At 37.1% G+C, this 22,278-nt stretch overlaps 1 protein-coding gene across 1 annotated transcript in view; it reads right to left on the bottom strand.

Annotated features, from left to right (window-relative positions):
- ANO2 (anoctamin 2) overlaps positions 1 to 22,278 on the bottom strand; it is a 131,377-nt gene that overhangs the window by 91,988 nt on the left and 17,111 nt on the right. The window contains exons 4-9 of the mRNA XM_031503685.2: positions 11,007 to 11,105; positions 7,375 to 7,526; positions 6,183 to 6,237; positions 5,604 to 5,652; positions 2,670 to 2,725; positions 2,374 to 2,415 (exon numbers count right to left, since the gene is read on the bottom strand). Of these exons, the coding sequence (XP_031359545.2) occupies positions 2,374 to 2,415; positions 2,670 to 2,725; positions 5,604 to 5,652; positions 6,183 to 6,237; positions 7,375 to 7,526; positions 11,007 to 11,105 (453 nt within the window). The remainder of the gene's footprint in view (positions 1 to 2,373; positions 2,416 to 2,669; positions 2,726 to 5,603; positions 5,653 to 6,182; positions 6,238 to 7,374; positions 7,527 to 11,006; positions 11,106 to 22,278) is intronic.

Below are 22,278 nucleotides of genomic sequence, written 5' to 3'. Positions count from 1 at the left end.
TTATTCCCTCTTTCATTCTCATGATTTATGTGAGACAACCTCACTGAAGAGGATTGTCCTGGCTGCCATAAGGATATTTTCATATGAATATTTGTTCTTGCCTATTCAAAATCACCCCTTGCTACTATCCCCAAGCATTGCCTACAAAATTTTATCTATTGCCATAAATAATCATACTAATAAATGCATTCACTCTTACAGAAGAAGAAAGTTAAAACTATTACGTTCCTAAAACTCCCCAAAGGCTGCTTTGAAGGCAGCTACAGAATGGAATTTGAAGAGCAAAGAGAAATTCTATCTAAAATAGCATTCCATTTAGGAACAGGTACTTTCTGTACATTTATAGGAATTTTCTAATCTGCTTCTAATAACAGGGATGCTGTTCTAGTAGATGACAACAGTGGATTTCCCAGGTGGGTTACAAAACCCTCATGGATTTTTTTAATGTCAAACATAGAGACAGCAATGAAGGGTTACAAGTTGCCAGTGGGCCAGAAACTTAAAGATTAGTGTTTATACTCATAGTGAGTATATTTTTTATTTTTTTTTTTTAAAGAGAAGAAACCACACTGGAACTGGGAAATTCCATTAGTCTTAGGAAAAACCAAAACCCTATCAGTCTTAGGTTTTCATTGCAGCTTTCTAATTTTTGTAGGATGGAAAAAAAGTGTTGTGTCACTGTGCATTTTTCTCCAAGGAAATCCTGAAGAAGGTTCATAAGGATTAACTTTTTATGTTATAAACTGGTACATAAACCTTAATTACTTGTGCTGCCCTATTGGCTTAAGTACCCCATAAGAACTGAGTTCATATTTAGGGTTTTACAAGAAAAAAACTGAATTCAAAGATACAGATATGTTAAAGTGGGCAAAATAAAAGGGGGCAGGAAAAAAAAGCTTAAAAATGCCCTCCTTTCTTTTAAACCTGATCAGGCTTCTTCAGGAAATTAAACACTGAGACTATTAGATTCAGATAGAAAACAGATGATGTTATGCATAGGAATACTACAGAAGATTCGAGGCCTAGGCAGCAGGGACATATGTGAATAATCAATGAAGTATTTCTGGAAAGAAGCTTTTATGTTTTTAATACTTAACACTTCATAACTGAGCCTAATAAGCAGAATAAAAAGAGGGCAGCACAAGATACAACTAGTAGGGGGAATATTTTTCCAGACACTGGTCCTCTAGGCCCTCTTCTCCCCCATTCCACAGTACCCAATTTTCCTCCTTTCACTAACTTTCATTTAGTTTTTTTCTCTAAAATATTTGTTGTCCAAGTCAGTAATCTGTGGAGCTGCCTCTCAGAGAAAATTCTACAAGTCCAGAGGAGACAATGCCTTCATGAACAAAAAGTTCAAAGTAACAGGCACAAATAAAATAGCTTATTTTATAGTTTGTTTTCTAACTTTATTTTGCTTACCAAGGTTCATACACTAAATTAAATTGTATATGGCACATGAAGACATCTAGTGGCTGAATGGCAACATTATTTACCAAAAACAGCAAAGATTATGTTTTCAAATTTTACTAATTCAACATTGAAGAAATCAGATTTATTTGTATGGCTTCCATTTGTATGAACTCAGTCTTTATAGTATAGTATATATTGGAGGTTTCCAAACATTCCCATTTTCTTCATTCTGCCCTCTTCCCCTTTCTCTCCCTATTTTCCCTCTGCATTTCCTATCCCACTGTTTGCATATGAAGGAAAATAAAATGAACATTAGAGAACAATATGCAAAGGATCTTAATAGATTACTTATTAGTAATCTATAAAACTAAATAGATTATTTAATAGAAATTAAATGGGTTTTTTCCATTTCTAAAAGTAAGCACATATATTAAACACTATTTGAATTCACACTGTTTCTCTTGAGGGTTGATCTATTTTTGAATGTGTATTGATAGCTAGAAACTTTATTTACAAAATAACAAGAAGCAGATTTTTAGAAATTGCATTCAATTTAGTTGAATGCACAATCAAATGAAAAGTACAACAATATTTTATTTTAGTAACCACAGCTCTCTAGGAGCATTTGGTTAGGAAAATAAAATTATTATATGAGTTCTTTAATAATTTTAGCTTCCTGACACATTGAAAATTTGTATATGCATGCAGAGGGAATCTGGAAGCATTTCAAGGTGTAAATTTCAAATTTAATTAACTGACATGCTTCGTAAGAAGACATTATAAAAATCTTGGAAAAACATTTTTAAATGCAGAAATAGAGGAAAATTTGTAATTCAAAAAGCATATGCATTTGTTAAAACATCTACTTGTTTGTACAATGGCTAAGGCTTTACAGAGAGATTTATAACATCATTTATTACATTAAATATAATATTAAATAAATTTTGCAATGTATTTTACCTTTCTTTCATTCATGTCATCATTTTGGCCTTCATATTCACCCTGGAGAAAGAAAATAATTTAATAACTGATGTAAAAGCAGAAAAAACTAAAGAAGAGTTTGGTTACCTGTTCCTACATTGTTAATTTTACTTTTAGTTCGCAACTTGAAATGTAGTTATAGAAGAGTTTTCATATTAGAATCACACTTAGAAGAGATTTTCAGTATCACAGCCAGCAAATGAGAATATCTGTGCATGGATGTCTCCTGAGTGACACCAGCAGAAAACTGGATTTTTTTCATAGTGCATACGTACATCGTGAAGTGGGTAGGCTGCATCATAAACATTGTTTGCTATTAACGTGCCAATGCCTAAAAGAACAAGAAAAATTCAGGTGGTCAACAGGCACAATTGAACAGAATACATTATTACAAATTTCCTTTCATGACATTCCAGAGGGGACAGAGCTGTGTAGCTGGTATTATTCAGAATGGGAATAGAGCCACACAGGAGTTCCTGGCTGTGGAAAACTTCTTTTTTCAGAGAACCTCACTTCCACAAAGTGTTTTTTCTTCAGTGAACAGCACAGTGCAAAGACTCTTCTGACCATTTTCTAACCCTGATAGTAAAGAGCCACGTGACTGTGGAGTAAATCATCCAGAAGTCCTTCTTGAACATTTACAGTGGTCAGAACTACAGATCCCACTGGCCAACAATTAGAAACATCCCCCACAAAAACTCCTACAGAAGTTTGTGGTCATGAAATCATAGAATGGATTGGGTTGGCAGGACCTTAAAGATCAGCCAGTCCCTCCCCCCCAGGCACACCTTCCACTATCCCAGGTTGCTTAAATGCCCTGGGCATTTCCTGGGAGTTCAGTTTTGCAAGGGAATTCCCAGCAGTGACTGCAGCACCTGTAGGTTGACACAAGAATCCTACTGGCTCTCAAGAGCTGCAACTCTTACAGCAATTCCATCTTCATTCTCTAGAGGTGAAAACAATTGTTCCATAAAAAGGCAACCAAAGATGAGTAATTTCTAATTATTAGTTATATAAATATAGATATATAAATTTACTCCAGGCCTCTCTGCTTTCAATGCCCAGAAAAAAAAATAACCAGCTATCATGTCTTTACTGATGAAAAATATTCCATAGTCAAATTACACATTGTCCTGAAATATTTGGGAGAAACCTCCTAGTCAGAGATGCTGGACAGGCAGGACCAATAAATGTCTCCCTTGATAGAAGGACATGTACAACTACATGCATTCATAGAATCAGGAAATTATGCTTGGATACTGTCAAGCCTGCTCCTGAAAACATCCAGTGTTTGGAAGTTTACAGTGGGTCAGAGTTATGGTAGAAGAAAATAAGAATTCCTTGTATAATATCACAGGAGCAGAACCAGGTTACACAGATGTAAAAAAATCCATAAGCAAATGTGTTTGAAGTGTTGTTACTTTGATAAAACAGGTCTATAAAACCAAAGACTGCTATAAGCACTTCCATCATCACTGTCCAGCCTCTTGTGCAAAATAAGCAATGAGCTCTAATAACAAAAGAAAAAAAAATTTTAAATCTTTTAAACCTCTCTTGATGAGTGGTTTTAAGCTTAAGACCAGTGAGATGGGAAGGCTTTAGTGACATATGAAACAGAGGTCTCTTGGGGGAGGGTCTCAGATGATCAAAGGAATAAATGAATTTAGGTCAAACATGATGCACAATCCTGTTTTGGCTACAGACCAGAAAAATGGAAAGGATGGAAATGTTAAAATAGTTATTCCATGTCAAATGAGTTCTTGAGCTGACCTGAGCTTGAAGTGCATCAGGCTGTATTTTCATGCTAGAGTTAAAAAATTCCTGAGAAGCTATTACTAGTCCTTTGATCTCTAATGATGGCTTTTATTCCACTATAAACCAGAATAAGCTATTAAAATAAAGAAAACTTTAAGTAAGAAGCAAAATATCTCCATTGGCAAAGTGCTCTGTACCTTCCTACTCTGTCCTTGAGCTTCTCTCCAGTTTTCTCTGCAGCAAATTCCAGGGTCTCCAGGAGGGTTCCCAGCCCTCCAGAAAAATAAGGCAGCATTCCCCTCTATTGCCCCACTGGAGACTTTTGAGCAGATCAAAACATAGAACAGCACCAAGAAAACAGTTTTTAAAAAGCAGAAACTGCCAAACAATGTTTTAGAAATTGAGAATGCCTGACATTTTTAAAACCATATTTTCTTTTTTCTTTTTTTTAAGGAAACAGTGTGGCAGTCATAAATTTGAAAGTTTATACTGGAAAAAGGCAAGTGGTTTTGGTTGAAAAAGAAAAAGCATTTGGTGTGGCCTTCATTTTGTTATGCTATTCATGTAATTTCAAAGAAAAAAAAAATTCTATCTCCTGTTCAAGGAAACCAAAATTAATCTATTTTCCTGTACCAAAAACACATGTTATTGGAGCTTCCCTGCCCAATATCATACCAGGATTCTGCAGAATCTTGCTGCAGCACATTATTTGACAGGAATGTTACCCTTGGACACTGTGATCTGTCCATAGGTGGTTGAACTTCCAGAAAGATTTCCAGAAAATATGTCAGGGAACACCATCACTTCTTTTCCATATGTGCCATGATCTCACATGGTGAGAGAAAAGGAGTAGAAAAAAGAGTATATAGAAAAGAGTAAAGAGAATAGGTACACCTGTATACATGCTGAACCTCAAGAAAATTAAATAAATTCTGAACCTCCAGCTCCAAGTATTTCAGCATTATCCCAAAAGTACCTTCAAAACAGTCATATTTAAATCATATATTTCACTAGGCAGTTCAGGGAGGTAATTTTTAAAGCTGAAGCAATAAAAATAATCTGGGAAGGTGAATTATTCAATTGAAATGGCAAGAAAAATATGGTCCCCCAAGAAATAATACAACATCAGTTGACATCTGAATTTTCCAAAGCAGATCATACAGGAATCAAATCCAATTTTATAACAATTCATGAAATGTGAGTTATGTGCCAGATGCTGCACCTGTAGAAATGAAAAGCCAGCTCCCATTACCATCCAAACTATGGACTAGAAATTATGATTTTATGCCTCAGAAAAAAAACATTTCGTTCAACCTCTAATTTTTTTTTTTTTTTTTTCTTTTGGGAAGATGTGCCAGCATATTATGTGTCCTGCCAGAAAAATCAATATTCTGTGAGATACCTAAAAAATTCCTTTCAAAAAAATATCTCTAATTCTCTTTCCTCCACCTTACCCATGCTGTTTCTGGCCTTTGTAGAGGTGCGCTTCAAAATTTCCCTCACCTGCAAATAAGAACAGTGGGATAACACACAGATCCTTTTTTTAGCATGAATTTCATCATGGAATTAGCAATAAAATAAAGTTCTAAAATAGATGGCTTCTGCAGCATTCATTTGCACAAATACTTCAATCATTTAGCAGATTTTATTAATGGATTATCTGCCCTAACATTTGTGGGCTAAAGCCTGCTGTGTTTTGTCCTTATGGAAGTATTTGAAGTGTAAGAACTATATGGCAGGAAATCTAGTTAAAGATTAGGAGCAGAGCTGAAAAGAGCTTTGGACACTGAAGAGGAATCAATGGCTTCCCTGCAGAGCATTTCCCACTCCTGAACCACCGTGCAGCTCCAGAAAGGAATTCCTTACACACATATATGTCAGGAATTAGTGTTCTGCAAGAACACACAAATGCATAAATTAATGGTATTAGCAAAGTTGAAATTAAAGCACTCCCTGTAAATCCCATTTTAAACCCCACTAGCAAATCCCACTCGGCAGAAAAAGACAAGGATATGTTATTTTTATTAACTTACTATTCGGCTGCGGGTTGCATTGTCAAAAAAGGTGTCTCTGTCTTTGATGTTATACCTAAAATATTGAGGAAAAAGAAAGTCAGCTCTGTTTTAAGACACGGAAGCAACACGTAAGACAACATATAAAATTCTAATTTAGAAGTCACTCAGAAACCACAGCTAATGAGAAAAGCAGATGTTTAAAGGAATATTGATTATATAGTACAGCATAACAGAATGTGCTGTGTAAGACCCAGTCATTCAGAGCTCTACCAGGATTTCACTGATGGTGGGCATAAAAATGCAAAATTATTAGCTAATATAAAATGCCTTTTGGGCAAGGAGAACCTCTCTATTGTTTACAGAAGAGGACGTTTTCAAATTTTTCTTATAACATCCCCTCAACACAGTAACACACTGAGGTTGTGTTAGTAGGTTTCAACCTGCCTGATGCAGATGTTCATTACTCTTTTCCTGGCCACTAAACAGTCAGCATTTCACTTGATTTCAAATAACCATTCCACCAGAATTATGCCTTCCCTTAAACCTCCAAATCATCATAAATGAAATTAGCTTCCCAGTTTATTCTCCTCCATCAATTTGACTCATATTCAGAATTCATTAAAATTGTCAGAGGGCAATAAATGAAATGGTGGGTCACTGTATTTATTACTGAATTTTATTTATTGGACATAAATACAAGGAGACACCCAAGAGGAAAAAAGAGTGTTTCATGTCAAACTGGGCCCAGAAATATTATTCTGAGTGAAAGAGCAGGTGTCAAGAATTCCTTATCTGCATATTATTAGCTGAGTTTTAATTGTTACAATAAATCTATCAAGATGGAAAATACTGCTATATTTCTACTAGCTCTTGCTTTTTTTCTAAACAGGCAGTAATATCCTTAACCAAATAATCAGGAATTTGGTGGGGGGATTTCTACATTTCAAGCTAAATATACAGAAATGTATTTGATGCACTGCCTTCCAGTGCCTTATCCTACAGAAGTAAGAGGAACATCAGCAGAAAGTCTCTGCAGCTTGTATTTCTATTAATCCACTGAAAAACTGGTAATTTTGGATGTTCCCTCAGAATTTCCAGACATGCTTGATGAACTTCTGAATTTTGACTGAAAAGTGGGAAAAAGAAATTACAACTCTAAAATTATACATTCCAGCTTTCTTTGCTGTCCATCACATTTTAAAATACTCACAAATATATTTTCTCTCTGGAAAATGGATAGGACAAGGTTTTCATCTTGGTATCTTCTTGCTGTGGCACCTGTGGTTGCAGAGGTTCAGTCAATTTGCACCATATTTCATTTAACGTTTTGAGTATTCCCTTTTCTTCTGTGATTTCATACATCTGAGGAAATAAAACTGTACATTAGTATGTCCCTTTCAAAATTACACTAAAATAAAGGGGAAAAAATAATTTGCTGTATACATATGTTTAAACCTGTAATTAAAGTAATTGTCTTCTCTAAAGACATATTCCCATATAACCGAATAAGCACCTGAATCCGTATGTGTTGAAGTTCCAAAAAGTTCTTGTCTCTCACAAGCTAATTCTAGAAAAAAAAAACAACAAAACCTCAGTGGAGAATATAAAATATTTCTTCAGAATATTATATTCTGAAAAAAAAAGAAAACCAGTTCTTCACCCAGAGCTCCAGGTACCTGCTCATCTCACAGTTAAACCACCTGTCCAGAAGGATACTATTGAAATATAGTAATATTAAAAACTTTACTAAAATCCAGGAAAAAAACAGTTATATCTACTGCCTTCCTCTCATCCACTAGGCAGGGAACCTTATAATAGAAGGATATAAAAGGTCCTTTGGGACTTGATTGAACTTGAAGTACTCTGGCATCAATTCACAGGGCCCCATGGGCTTCTGGACATCCAGTGGATACTGATACTCCCTTAAAAATTCAGTGGCCACAAGTGGAAAGCCACAAACTGTTCCCACAGCTGCAGTCCTCTGCCTCAGGACCAGGCAGTCCAAGATAATTAATATTAAAGGCTGAGGCAAAAAAAAAAAAAAAACAAGCATTGAAGAAATCATTTTTCCATCATCCCTGTTTGTCAGGTGACCATTTCCAACAAGGATTAGTCCAATATTTTCCTCACACCTTCTCTTGTTATTAACATACTGTAAAAAGTCTTTTAATTGTGTGGCACAACACTGGCCAGTTTGAACTCTAGATGAGTTTTGGCCTTTTGTGTTTTCTCCCTGAATATGTGAACCACAGCTTTGCAAACTTCCTGTGAGGCCTGGTCTTGCTGCTAGAGATGGAAAATTGTTTTTCTGTCTCAATCTCCATGAGGAATTCCCTCTTCAACCAAGCACCCATGGAGCACTCCAAAGCAGATTCCTAGGGAGCAGTGCTGAGCAGCTCCCTGAGTGGTTTTGAGTTTACTCTCTTGGAACCTAGAGCAACAATTCTGCTGACCCTTTTTGTTCTCATTAGACTGGATATTTTAAATTAAACCATTTTATAATTGCTGTAGCTAAGACAGCCTCCTACTATCAAATATCCCACGTGTCCTTCTCTCTTCACAAGTATCCAGTCTGGGAGGGCATCTTTCCTAACTGGCTCACTGAATCCTTGTGGCAAAGTATTATCTTCAACACCCTTCAGGAATTTCTCAGACTTGCTTGTCACAACAGTGCAGCATTCCCAATTAATGTTTGGGAAGTGGTCATTTCCCACAAGCACAAGAAATTTCTCCTGCTTGCCTATAGAATGATTCATCAGTTCTACAGAACACTCAATGACATCTGCCTTGTTTTCCATCCTTCTAATCCTCACCCAGAAGATGTCAGCCTTATAGTCCCTTAACTGCAGCTATTCCATACAGGAATTCTGCCCTTCCATACTCCTCCACCTCTCCATCTCTGCCTCCTGAACAGCTTTTCCTTCCCTATCCTAGCACCACAGTCACAGGATTCAATCCCCAAAACTCACTAAAGCCAGAGACATCACAGCTCTGGCCACAGAGCAGCCCTCCCAGTTGTTCCTATTTGTTTCCCATATTTCCACATGGGAAAATATTCCCATATTTTTCCCATGTTTGAGCCTGGCCCAGTCTCACCCACCAAAACAGCTCTGTTATCATATCCAGAAGTTTGTACATAGTTAAAAGGGCCCAGAGGATATCTTTCCCCAGCATGTCTTATATTCTGAAAGAGTATTTAAAACTGAATGTTTGAGGAAAGAAGTATTTGTAACCAATTCATGTTTAGAGGTAGATTAATACTTTCCCCTGAAAATTACTTCTATTTAATGGTTTCATATGATCCTTGAATAAATAAAAAAAGCATCACAGAAAATACCTAAGGTGCCTTAAGAACATTATTTTGTATCATTGAACAAAAACAGAACTTTCCTTTTAGTGGTTACTGGATGATTTTTTTATTTTATATTGCCAAATTCCCAAAATGCAAGATTTCAGTTTTTTCCAAGTGGATTTTTTTTTTTCTTTCAAAGGAAATTCTTCTTTCAACTGTTTCTAATTTCAAAAAAAGCCCTAAACCCTAGGATATTAATAGAGCTTCCCTGTCAAGCTTGTTTCTGGTAATGCTGCCATTTCTACATCTAGAGATAACAGAGGATTTTTTTTCTCCCTATCAGAGGAGAGAGTGGGAATGCAGAACTGTTGTGAATGAGGAGGGTGCCATCAGAGATTATCAGCTCCTGCACAGACCTTAACCCAGGCCAAAATGATGGCAATACTCATCAATTAAAATAGTGTAAAATTTACTTTGGTGCATCTGCAAAAAACTTGGAGGAGAAAATTCCCACGAGAGCAGAAGGAGGGAGAAATAAGCAGGCACTAAAAATGCATAAAAGGAATTAATTTTGGAAGAGATCAAAGAGAGGAGTTGAATATGTAGAAAGTTTCTAGGGGTACTGTAGCTGTCTAAAACCTCCTCCTTTTCAAATATTGATTAGAAATATCCTTTTTCCCCCTGGGATGTAAACACATTGAGAGTATGCAAGATTGATTTGGCCAGTCTTCTGATAATGAAAGGTGATAATGAAAGCATGAAATGTGAACCAGAATGAAGATTTTGGTGGGTGAAAACAAGATGAAAAACTCAAAGATCAAACAACGTAGTCTGGGAAAACAAAATCAATTTTTCCTTTATTTCTAATGACAATGCAAAGAAATAAAATGTTCTTTAGTGCAGTTGATGAGTATCACTAACTAAAAGCACAAGGCAGTTCCCTGGCTCCAGTGGAGTTGTTAACCAATGGACTAAATAATTTCAGAAACACAGATTGGGGGATTTTCTACTCGGAATTTACAAGGTTTGCCAGCAACTCTGCTGAAAAAAGACAGAAGAGAGTGAGCTGAAGTTTTAGTGACAAACAGGCAGGTCTGAATTCACTAAGTCATTGATACCATCAAAACAGATTCTCTGGGGAGAGCCTCTCAGAGTCTTAAGACAGTGACCAGTTTCATACTATCTTTAACATTACCCCTCACCTTTGAGAGAATTTCCTTGACAAAAATCCAGACAGCTCCTGCCCTCTTAGCTTTAAAAGCCCTCCTTAACACTCACCTCTGTCATCACCCTCCTGAATGCAGCCCATCAGCCAGCTGCCTCTGTGGCCTCTAAAAACCCCTTTGGAAATCCCATCTTAAATACATAAATCTTAGCTCTGAACAGTAAACAATCTCAAAAGATTTGGAAATGTGAAGAATAAGTCTGACAGTTCATTTTCTCTATTTTTGAAACAAAGTAACTCCATGGGCTTCTATATATTTAATGATGATTCTGATCCCTGCTCCTCCAATCATAAAACATATTGATAAAAAATGAGAGATATTTACCTTTTTAGTGGGCATTTTTATTTTAAGGAGTTCTGCTTCTCGACTGAGGACTTGCCAAGGTGCGTGTATACGGACAAAACTCAGTCCTTGGCTCTTGTTCTGAAACATAAAAAAAGGGGAAACAATGTATTTAAATATTCTTGAACACAATGTACTGCTAATATCTCAAGTTGTCAGCTCCAACTAAATCATTCATCAGTAGGCAACAATCACAGGGAATAACCAACTTCTGCTACAACGAAGTGATATTTTCCTTAAAGCTGAATATTTTATGCTCTAAAATCCATTAACCTACTGCCTGCAGTGCAGCTGTGTGTGCACCAGAATGACAGAAAGCTACAGGTCCAGATTTTGGAATTATGTAAATGAGAAACACCCAAGATCTGCTTTTTTTGTACATTGATATTTTAGAAGGGATCTGATTTCTTTAGTGGGCTTTTGTGTCCATCTGAACCAACAAGATAAAAAGAATTTCTCTTGCTCTGCTTGGGCTTTGCTTTAGTTCTCATTTTCAGTTTTGCCCAACTATTTTCCAGACACTTCATCAGATTAGTGGTTCCTTACAGGGAATCAGGCCCAACATTTGTTGCCCTAAATATTTGCAGTTGGAATAGCAAACCTAAAGAAACCATAAAAATGTAACTTCTGAACAAAGATATGAGCCTCATGTTTATGTAAATGATTGGTTATGCTGGTCAGAAGCATAAAATGCCCAAAAGGGCTTCGGCACAGCCAGATTTTGCAAGCCATGCAAAAAATGTCCTGGTAGCACATCTGAGCTACAGACAGAAATCCTGAGAGCAGAAAGCAGCAAAAAACATGAAAATTAAACAAAAACATGAAAATTAAATGAAGACAGTGTTTTCCTCAAGGCACACAAAGAAACTGTACCAGTAAATCACAGGGATAAATGCTTGCTGTGGAAATTTGGGAAGAAAAGTTAGCAGGGAGATTAGAAACTGAGTATCAGAAAAATCACAGCAATGACCAGCTGCCACACTATCTCCCATACTGCACCTCCTTTTGAGGGGACTTCCTTGACAAAAATCCAAACATCTCCTGCCTTCTCCGATTTCAAAGCCCTCCTGAAAACTCTTCTCTGCCATCATCCTCCTGAACACAGACTGTCAGATAATATCCTTTAGGGAAAGACATGGAAGTGGATACAAGAAGACCTTCAGGAGGAATTTCTTCACTGAAAGGGTGTTCAGGCTTTGGAAGGGGCTGCCCAGGGAGGTGTCCAAGGAATGACTGGATGTGGCAGTGCTCTGGGCTGGATGACAAAGTGGTGACTGGTCAAAGGTTGAATGCAAAGATCTTAGGAGGTCTTGTTGGAATCTGAGGTATTGATGATTCTGAGACTGTAGAGAGTCTCTGTCTTTCAGCCTCGCTGCCAAAGCAGAAACCATAATTGGTCTGTGCTGTTTCAAGGTTGTTTATTCTGTTTATCTCCAACATGTTCTGCTGCCCTGCCCAGCTCTGTCCTGCAGGGCAGCGTGTGGGGCTCTGCCCTCAGTGGGATGTTACAAACATTAAATACCAGAAACTCCCTGGGCTGGATTTACAATAACGTGCCAATATCTGTCACCTACGTTGGACAGTGTGTCCCCAGCCTGAACCAACAGAAAAATGCCAACACCACAGTGAGACATGGAGGGCATGAAGAAGGAGAAAAAGGACAAGACACACCCAATTTCCTCCATCTTATCCCCTTTGGACCCCTCATCTAGAATCCTAAAATTTTACTTTTGCACCCGTGCCTCACTTAATTATTACTTATATCAAACACTCAGAGCTGGTAATTCATCCTGTAAGATTGAAAACTCTTTTCCATGGCCAGAGATCACAGACAGTGTCTCTGGGGGCTCTGTCCAGGGGGGTTCCTGACCCCTGCCAGGGTCCCAGACCTGCCAGGGCAGCCAGAGGGAAGCTCTGGATTCCCACAGCATCCATGATCCTGTTATTCAAAAGCTTCATTAAGGCCAAGATTAATGATCAAAAATCAAAAATAAAAAGTCAGATGGAAATCCTACTATTAGTTCAGTCATTTTGGCCTTTTTTCCCCTATAGGTGCAACATGAATGATAAAAATCACTCCCTCACCTTCAGCTAACATTTCTTCAGTGGACCAATACTATTTTAAAGAGCAGAATGAGCTTCAGAATCTCTCTTCCATCAGTCCACTGGGGAAGTCAACTTTAAGAGAAGGAAGGAAAAATTTACTGGGCAAGAGCAGATGTTCTGGTAATCATTTGCTGAAAATAGATTAATAACAGATGAGAGGTTAAATTTCAGTGGGTGAAGATCAGGATTTTCTTCTAAGATTTTGGCTAAAATCAAGCACGTGTCCCTGTCTGGGGGATTATATTCCATGTTGGCAAGAAGAAGGACAGTGTGATCTAATTGGTTGCTTCCACCTCAGGCTCATATGACTACACAGATTGCAAATAAAATTAGGCAAATAATTTGATTGAAAAGACCAGATGAAGAATATGACCCTTGTATATTTGAAAAAAGTAATTTGGAAAGTTGTGCTGTTCATGAAGTGATATCAGATGATGAGCAATCAGACCATTAAAAATCTTTAAAAAGCTTAAAAATCACCCCATGATGGAAAATTAGGGTAATTTTAATAAACATTAATGCAAAGTAAATAAAGTAGGGAAAACAGGACTAGGCGGCTTCTGCTGCATGGTAACCAAAAGATACAGAACAATGGGATGATGGATGTTCACCTTGGGATTCCTAGAACCACATCTCCCAGATCTTACTAATCTTCAAATTAATCAAAGAATTTTAAAATAAATTTGAAATCATCAATTTAATATCACAGCTCAAGAGATAAGCCATCTAGCTCATTTTCTATGAGCTCACCAAAATGAAAACCTATAGGACTACTCCTTTGGTAAGATTCCTTTCCCCACTTTTCCAGGCTTCACCTGCAGCAGTTCCAGGTGTCTTGAAATGCCCTTTTTTTCCTTATGATATCTGGCAAGGATCTGCTTAATTAGCTTCTTCCCAGCTGGCTTCCTGTATTGCAAAATCTCCAAAAGTTAGAAGTTGCTTTTCTCCTTGCCAGAGTGGATTTATAAATGTTTACTGGAGACACCCCCTAACTGCTGTCCTCTGGTTAATCACCTGAAATGATAACTGTGCACATGCTCATCACTTTGATCTAATGAAATGCTGTCAGTCTTCTATTTAGAATGCTCAGAATCACTCCTGCTCATTCATTGTACTCTGGATATATCACTAAAGGCAATATGTAGTGCTGGCAAACACTGGTTTTGTTAGACCATTCACTTGTTATTTCATACAGCCATCCTTAATCGAGTCCTTTTTCACTTGCAGCTGATGTCCCACAGGACTTGATCCTTGGCCCTGCACTGTTCCATGTCTCTATCACTGCACTCTCTGATTATATTATTTAAATTATGAAGGATTCCCAAGCAGATGACAAACAGATTTGTCGCTTCAATGATGCCTTTTTTTTCCCCTGTCAAATCTATATTCCATATTACAGACTTCTTCCAATAAGTTTCAAGAGTAGAAGTTTTTCAATAAATTCATTAAGAATTATTCAAGATATAAACATATCTTGGCTGCGTCTCTGTTTTCTGAAGTTGAATTTGGTTTTCCCATTCCAGTCAGAAAGCTCAGCATTAAAGTCAAATGGAAGAAAATCTGGAAGGCCTGCTTTGCTTTTCAGTGAGCACAGGAAGAAAAATGTATTGGGTATTTCTTTCAGTTTATCATTATTCTTAGCAGTCTAAAGCAGGGCTTTAACAGCAGTCTATATTGTATTTTTTTCTGTCTTGGACTGGAAACATACAGGCTGAATAAAATTCAAATTTCTCCAAAGGAGAATTTTTCTACCTTTCCTGCCTTAACAGTAAAACACTTGAGGACCTGAATCAGCTGCAAGTCTAAGATTCATTTCAAACTTATCACCATCAAGGCCACAACAGAAAAAAACATGTATGATAACTACAGAAGTTCTCATATAGATATATATGAAGTAATTATTCTTTTTATTGGAAGCTGAACATTCTGAAACATGGCTAGACAAGCATAACTAAGCAAAACTAAATTTATTTGGGCACCTCTAACATGAGCTAAATCATACAGTACTAAAGGCATCAGGTTTGTCAGTCACTATCAAGCCAAGAAAGGACAAAATCAATGATTTTATTTTGGAAGAGCCCCACCCTATTTTTTTCTTTTTTTATGGTGAGCACACTGTTCCTTGGAACTTTGCAAATATAGAATTCATTGCTGAATGCTACAGCTTAGTATGTATTTATCATCATTTCCTCATCATGAAATCACTAATCACTCCACATTTAAGGAATAGAGTTTATAAATAACTTACATATTAAATAAATAGCTATTTTTAAATACTAGTCCACAGGAAAAAAAAAATCTTCTGTGTATCTTAACAGGAAGAAAAAATAACACCAAAGGGTAGAAAGAAGCTGAAAATAAGTTATTAACTAATGTTTAAGGGAGTCCAGGCAACTGCCAATCTTTCTAATGTTTTTTTTTTTAAATGTGCATAGGAAATGGAAAATGCATAAATCACAAAACCTGAAGGATGTAAACTTCTTAGAAAAAAAAAAAAAAAAAAAAAAACAAATAACTGAATTTTAACATTTTATCCTTCAGTAATTATTAAATGGACAGAAAAATACTTGGGAGCAATATTTTAATGGCTCCAGTCAATATAATGAGACAACACTGGGAAAGCAACAGTGAAACAGTTTGCAATGAGGAAAAGACAGATCCTATTATCTCAGTAAAAGTAATCATCTTCCCATTAATTCCATCACCAAATGGATCCATCATATCTGCAAAAGCAATTGTTCAAAATTAATGTCTGCTCTCCTGATACCAGCCCTGGAAATCGAGGCAAATACCAGGGTGATGTGATAGGGCAAATAAAAAGCAATTTCTTGTTATTATCTCAGAACTGTGGTCACCTTCATTACACAAAAGCAGAGCCAAGTGCTAAGCTGTCAGCCCCAGCATGGATTGCATGACACAGCACAGCCAGATTCAGGCAGACACTGTGAAAGTGGCTGTGTTTTCTGCCAAAGAGATTGAATTTCTATCTGTGAAACAGTGTGTTTCTGCTCCTAGAGCTCTGTGTCCAAGATACAAAATCAGTTCATCACCAATGATAGTGGGCCAGTTCCACTAGGAAAAGGAAGTGCAGGGCACTGGTCCAGGTGAGACAACACCCAGAATGTCCTGACATGGACATCTCAGTCCAGAGCAACTCCCTGCTCATGCCAGCTTATAGTAGAGGCTGCATCCTATAATTGTAGCTGGTAATTTAATTCTGCCTCTTAGTCTATGAAGACAATGGAACTTCCCTCTACCAAAAGGCTTATGTGAAGATAAATATGATCCAGATTGAGAAGTGCTCAAATGAGGCAATAAGCTAATAAGACAGTATGGATATATATTATGCATCTGTCTTACTACAACACGAAATAACTCATGCAAGCACACTAAGATCGAAAGAGTAAAAGGAAGTAAAAGGAGCAAACTTTATTTCTGACCTTGCAATGTATAGAATTCCAAAAGTGACAGTGGATTGGAGGATGAAATTGCCACCTCTCCAAGCATACTGGTCAAACCAACAGTCCATCAATTCTCTCCTCCCACAAAGAAAAATGCAAAACAATCATTATTTACATTAACAGTGCGTGAGAAACTCCAGTAGAAATATGTAAACTCCAGAAGGCATAGAAAACTTTTAAAAGAACTTTAAAACTTTTAAAAGAACAGGGCAACATGCATCTTATAATTTTCATATTTTTCTTCACATAACCCTTTGACCCTTGCTAAAGTTTCTCCTTCCTATTTCCATTATTTCTCCAGGGTGTAGACTTACCTCAGTGCATGGGTACACAGACATGTTCAGGACCTTAAGCAAAGCTGCAATAATGTACACATTTCAGCAGTTTATTTTTCTTTCTTAGTTTCTACCAACAGTGATGGTGTCAATATCCTGTTTATTTTGTTCTCTTACTCCCATCTGTGAACATAAACAGTTATAGAATAGAATAGAATAGCGTGTATAAGCACAGAACAGAACACCTGGTCATGAAAGATCTAGGCAAAACAACTAAAAAACCCCTATATAATCTCAGTTTCTTAGGTAAAGCACTGAGGAATAAAACAGTTGGCTTTGCTTATCCTTTGCAATGTTTCCTCATGGCACTGCAACCTCTACAACCAAAATCTTCCCACTCATGTACAGACAGGAGTGTCTCTGAATGGAAGATGATACAGGAAGCCTAAAAACACAGGTGTGCTTCACCAAAGAACATGGAAATTTTTAATGGCAAGGAACAGAATGAAAATGAGCTGCCAGAAACTCAAGCACAAATGTAGAATAAATCTGGCAAATAAAACAAAAGAAAAAACCCAAGGCACAGACCTATGCATTATTGCAATGTTCAAAGCAGGATCTATATGCAGGTGAGTAACAAATATGCCAGGATTGTCATTCATTTTAATTCTTTTGTAAATACACATTTTGGATTAAAGATTACTGCACCTTCATCAGTATTTTACAAATGTTTATCTCTGTCCTCTAGTCACTACAGCATGAAAAGTATGACCTTCAAACATAAAGCAAAATCATCTCTAATTATTTAGAATAACTTCCATTTTTCCTGTGTCAATGACACAAATTTCTGCCTATGAAAGCCTGGCACAATTTCAACACATATTCTAAGATTGAATACCATGAATAATATTAATAAAAAGTAAAACTGGGAGTCTTCTCACCCAAATCAAACTGCCTCACAGAGGAAGGGAAGATTGTATCTTCTCTACCACCTCCTGGATTTTGGCAGTGTCAACTGAAAATCACATAATCAGCTGGCCTGGCTACCTTTAGTGCCAAATTAGCTAAAAAAATAAGCCATTATTCTGTGGAATACATCATATCAAACTTTATTATCAATAATAAAATCAAAAAACTTCTTGAGGCCAAAGAGTTAAAAAGGGCATTATGTAATTCCTCTTGAGGGAACGAGACTCACTAATCTGCACAGAGATTTATGGCCTAAACAATTTTCCAGACGAAGCAGCAAGATCATGGAAGTCAATCTTTAGACCAGATAATAGGCATCTACTCAGTGAGGGGATTAATGAAACAGAGACTGAACCCTCATTTTAGCAAACTCAATTTCAGGGGAAAAAGGGATTTGGAGAAAAGAGAAAAAAATTCAAAATACTTAGGACATCAATCTGAAAAAACAGAGGAAAGGTACCTTAAAATATTGCTTCATCACTCCATAGTTGATCAACAATCATTTGAAGGGATGATTCAATTTTGTGTTCAAAGATTTTAAAGTTCAATTTGTTCCTAGCAAATATACTTCAGGGGCTGTTCTTTAATTGGAAAGTGTTCACAGATGGCACAAATGCATTCAGTTTAATAAGAGGCCTCTCCTAATTGAAGGCTACAAGCTTTTCCAGGATGGTGTGTCTCTTTCCAAAGATCAGTAGCAGTAAAAGGAAGGTTGGCTTTATTTGCAGGGGCTTGATTGGGAGAGGATTAAGATGAAGATAATCAAAGTATCTGGGCTGGCTTTTTTGCTGGTGGGAAATCCAAAATCTCCCTGGACAGCCACACAGCCTCACTGCAGACAGGGAAAGATGGGGGAGAGTGAGGGGTAGCCCCACAGGATCATCATGTGGCTCATTTTGGATAAGGCAACAGGTCCCAGGGTGGAGAAATAATCAGTGAAATAACAAGAAATTGGGTAGGAGGAGAACCTGCACTTCTAGAAAAAAAATTAAGTCACTAAGGGGATTTTGCAGCGTTAGCAGTATCCAACATCAGCTTAAGTGGCTGGCAGAAAGATAAAGCAGATTAAATTTTTCAGGGAAGCAAGGATAAGGGTAGATTGAAAATGGTAGAAAATCTTTGTAAGAACCTGAACAATGGCAAAGAGCTCTCAGTGTAAATAAACATAAAGCAACACCTGTGGGTTAAATCTAAATTCACATGTTAAGTGCTGGGCTCTGATTTCACCTATACTGGTCAGTAATGACACTCGAGGTTGCAACAGAAAATCCTTTGAAAAATAGTAGCTCAGTATTTTCTAAGAGCCAAGAAGTAAAGCTTACATTTTATTAGGAAAGGTACAAAGACTAAGAAAAAAACACATTCAAACATAACAGTATCCACATCTTGAGCTCAGCGTGCACTCTCTGCCTCCTCACCTCCAAAGAGATAAATCAGACCAAAAATGGATTCAGAGGACCCACAAAAGCTTTGTAATGGCATCTACATAAGAATCACTCTAAAAACTGAGACCTGTTGTTCTGGAAACTTGAAGAAGTTATTGTGGAAGTCTACAAAATCCTGCACGATAAGGAGATGGAGTGTGGATGGACTGCCTGGAGTCTTTCAGAGCAAGCACTGCAGGGCCACAAAGCCAAATGAAAAATCAACAAAGGGACATAAATATCAATGCAGCAGGGAAGTACCTCTGCCTTGTGGGTGCAGAAACTGAATAGCATTTTAAGAAGAAACTGTGCCCAACTTTGGGATAGAGATCCCCAAAAGTTTCCTAGGTGAGCAAACAACATCTCATGGGTTCCCCAAAAATATGGTCCAGTAGATATCATTAAACAAATCAGTGTGATCACACTTCAAGTGACATCATTAAGTTTACAACAAAGCATATATCAGGACTGAGATCAAAAGGAAAAAGTGGGAGGGGTTTGCTTTTTTATTTTCTTGTTGACTTGTTTGTCAGTTGTGAGTAAAAAAAGATGTCTCAAGCAAAACTTGGATCCATTTGCAGAGGGCATGATGAACTCTGTCCATCAGTATCAGTTTAATACTGATCACAAAATGCTTTTGGTTCTTGGCATGCAGTAAAGAGAGTATACAGAGATGAGAGATTTAATCTGCAAAACTGGGAGCAAGAAAGACAAGCAAGGAAAAAAATAGCAGATTTAAGCAATAACTGGCAAATGAGAGGAGGAGACTAAGGCATGAAAAATTAGATTATTTTAGCTTGCTAAAGAAACAATATAGAAAATAGTGCCTTTCCTTTCATTACTACATATCCATCCTGGTACTTCTATTACACAAATATTGCATTTGGGGTCAAGGATGATTTAAATGCATTGTGATACCCTGACCATAAAGTTCTTCAGTCAAAGTCTCATTTGCACAAGTTTGAGAGGACAGCACATATCACCTTATATTCCTACTTCAATTTCTCTTGGCTACTCTGTTCTATTTTCTTATAAACAAACTATAATCTTGGTAATACAGAATCCATTTTTTCCCCTGTATTTACTCAGAAGGGAATAACTGGATCACTGAATAACTGAGCTGGATCCTCATCTGTTGTACATCCCAACAGCTGTATAAATAGCAGTAACCACACAGATCCAGATCTGGTTATATAACTTGTGCACATGATGGGAAAACATTAAAAATATAACTTTAAATTTAGCATTCACTATTCAAAATGTTGAGTGAGGCTTTTGCCAAGAAATTCACACATCAATCGCAGATAATTGAACAGATGTTTTGACTGAAGCAGGCTTCAACTGGGAGATTCACACATATACAAAATTACCTCTAATACTGATAAGATATGATTTTAGAGCTTCCTCAAATTTTGCTTTAACAAAGACTGTTAACTAAATATTTGCAACATGTGCTAGCTCTTTTCAAATATTTATAGGGATGGTTTACAAAAAACAAATGCAGCTATTTGCAGTGCTCCTTCTAAAAGCACAAACACACACAGGTTTGCATAACTCTGGAAGTCTAAAAAATTACTTAATTCCCTTTAAGTCCACATGTTAGTATAGGCATAGATATAGATATCAAATATATATATCTATATAGATACATATATATATATATAGAGAGAGAGAGAGAAACAGATATACACACAATTATTTATAACCAAATTAGAAACCCCTGCTTGAACATTGCCCTTCCAGGGAAACTGCTCCAATGTTCAAAGCTTCTCATCCTGCCCCCACCAAAGAATAAACACCATTTGGGCTTTTCACATTTCCATTCCAGCACACTTTTCCTGCCTGGAATTAATATATCAATATATCAACATCTAATCATGATTCACTTGTCCAACCCAGGCTTCTAGAGAAAAATAATACCAAATTCATGGTGGCAATGCACCTCTTGCCACCAACTGAACAAAACAGGTTGTTAAGTAATATTCAATAACTACAAAATTCTACATCATTTAATAGGTATTTATATATGATTAAAAGTTTTATATTTTCTAAAAAGTGATCTATAATAAACGAAGCTGTCAATGTTACAGGCAAGTGGCAAAATAAAGACAGAAATACCTTGGGAGCAAGAAAAGCTGAAGATTTACTTCAACTGTGTAGAGGTAAAAGAAAAACATTTTAAGAACAGAAGCTGTGCAATGCAGATTTTCAGTTGTGGTAAATAAGTGTAAAAATGAATATCGACATGCTGCCAAGGGAAAACTTTCAATTCTTCATTCTCATTCCCCTTCACACAAACGTTTTCACACATTTGTTTTCCACAGCAGCTGTAGTTGCCCCATCCCTGGCAGTGTCCAAGGCCAGGCTGGATGGGGCATAGTGGAAGGTGTCCCTGGCCATGGCAGGGGAGAGGAATGAGGTGGTCTTGAAGGTCCCTTCCAACCCAAACCATCCTGGGATTGTAGGATTTGAAAACCCATTTTCCAGTGAAATAACTTAGCATTCACATAGTTGTCACCTCTACTTTTCGGTTCTATTCAACAATAGAGGAGATGAAAACAGGAAACCAGAACTCAAAGGAACACAGATAGGATGCCAGGGAACACAGGAACTGTGTCCTGTGCCCAAAAATACCTTCAGTCTCATGATAATTTTTGGCTAGTTAAGTTTGATTCCTTTCTCTGCCATCGTGTATTTAACAACATTTTAAATTTAAAAACAGTTACTCCTTCTAAAAGTCACTTCACAGCAGTTTTGGCATTGAGATGGAGAAAGACACAGGTATAGGTCAGGCCAGACTTCACTCCAGGAACTGCAGGAGGTAACAGCAGCTCCTCAAGTTCCTGTCATTGCTCTGAACAGGCAGCTAAGAGTCAGGATGAAATTTGCTCTTCAAAGACACCTACCCCTTAATACTGATTATACAAAAATGTACCTGAATACAGGCATCTGGATATGGAGAGTATCAGGCAATAGGTGTTTACCTGGTCCTGCTAGAACTTGAAAGAGGCCTTAGGTC

This window comes from Lonchura striata, chromosome 5 (genome assembly GCF_046129695.1).
Source record: "Lonchura striata isolate bLonStr1 chromosome 5, bLonStr1.mat, whole genome shotgun sequence".
NCBI classification, from domain to species: domain Eukaryota; kingdom Metazoa; phylum Chordata; class Aves; order Passeriformes; family Estrildidae; genus Lonchura; species Lonchura striata.
The sequence above is the reverse complement of the archived record's forward strand: the minus strand, read 5'-3'. Positions and strand labels throughout refer to the sequence as shown.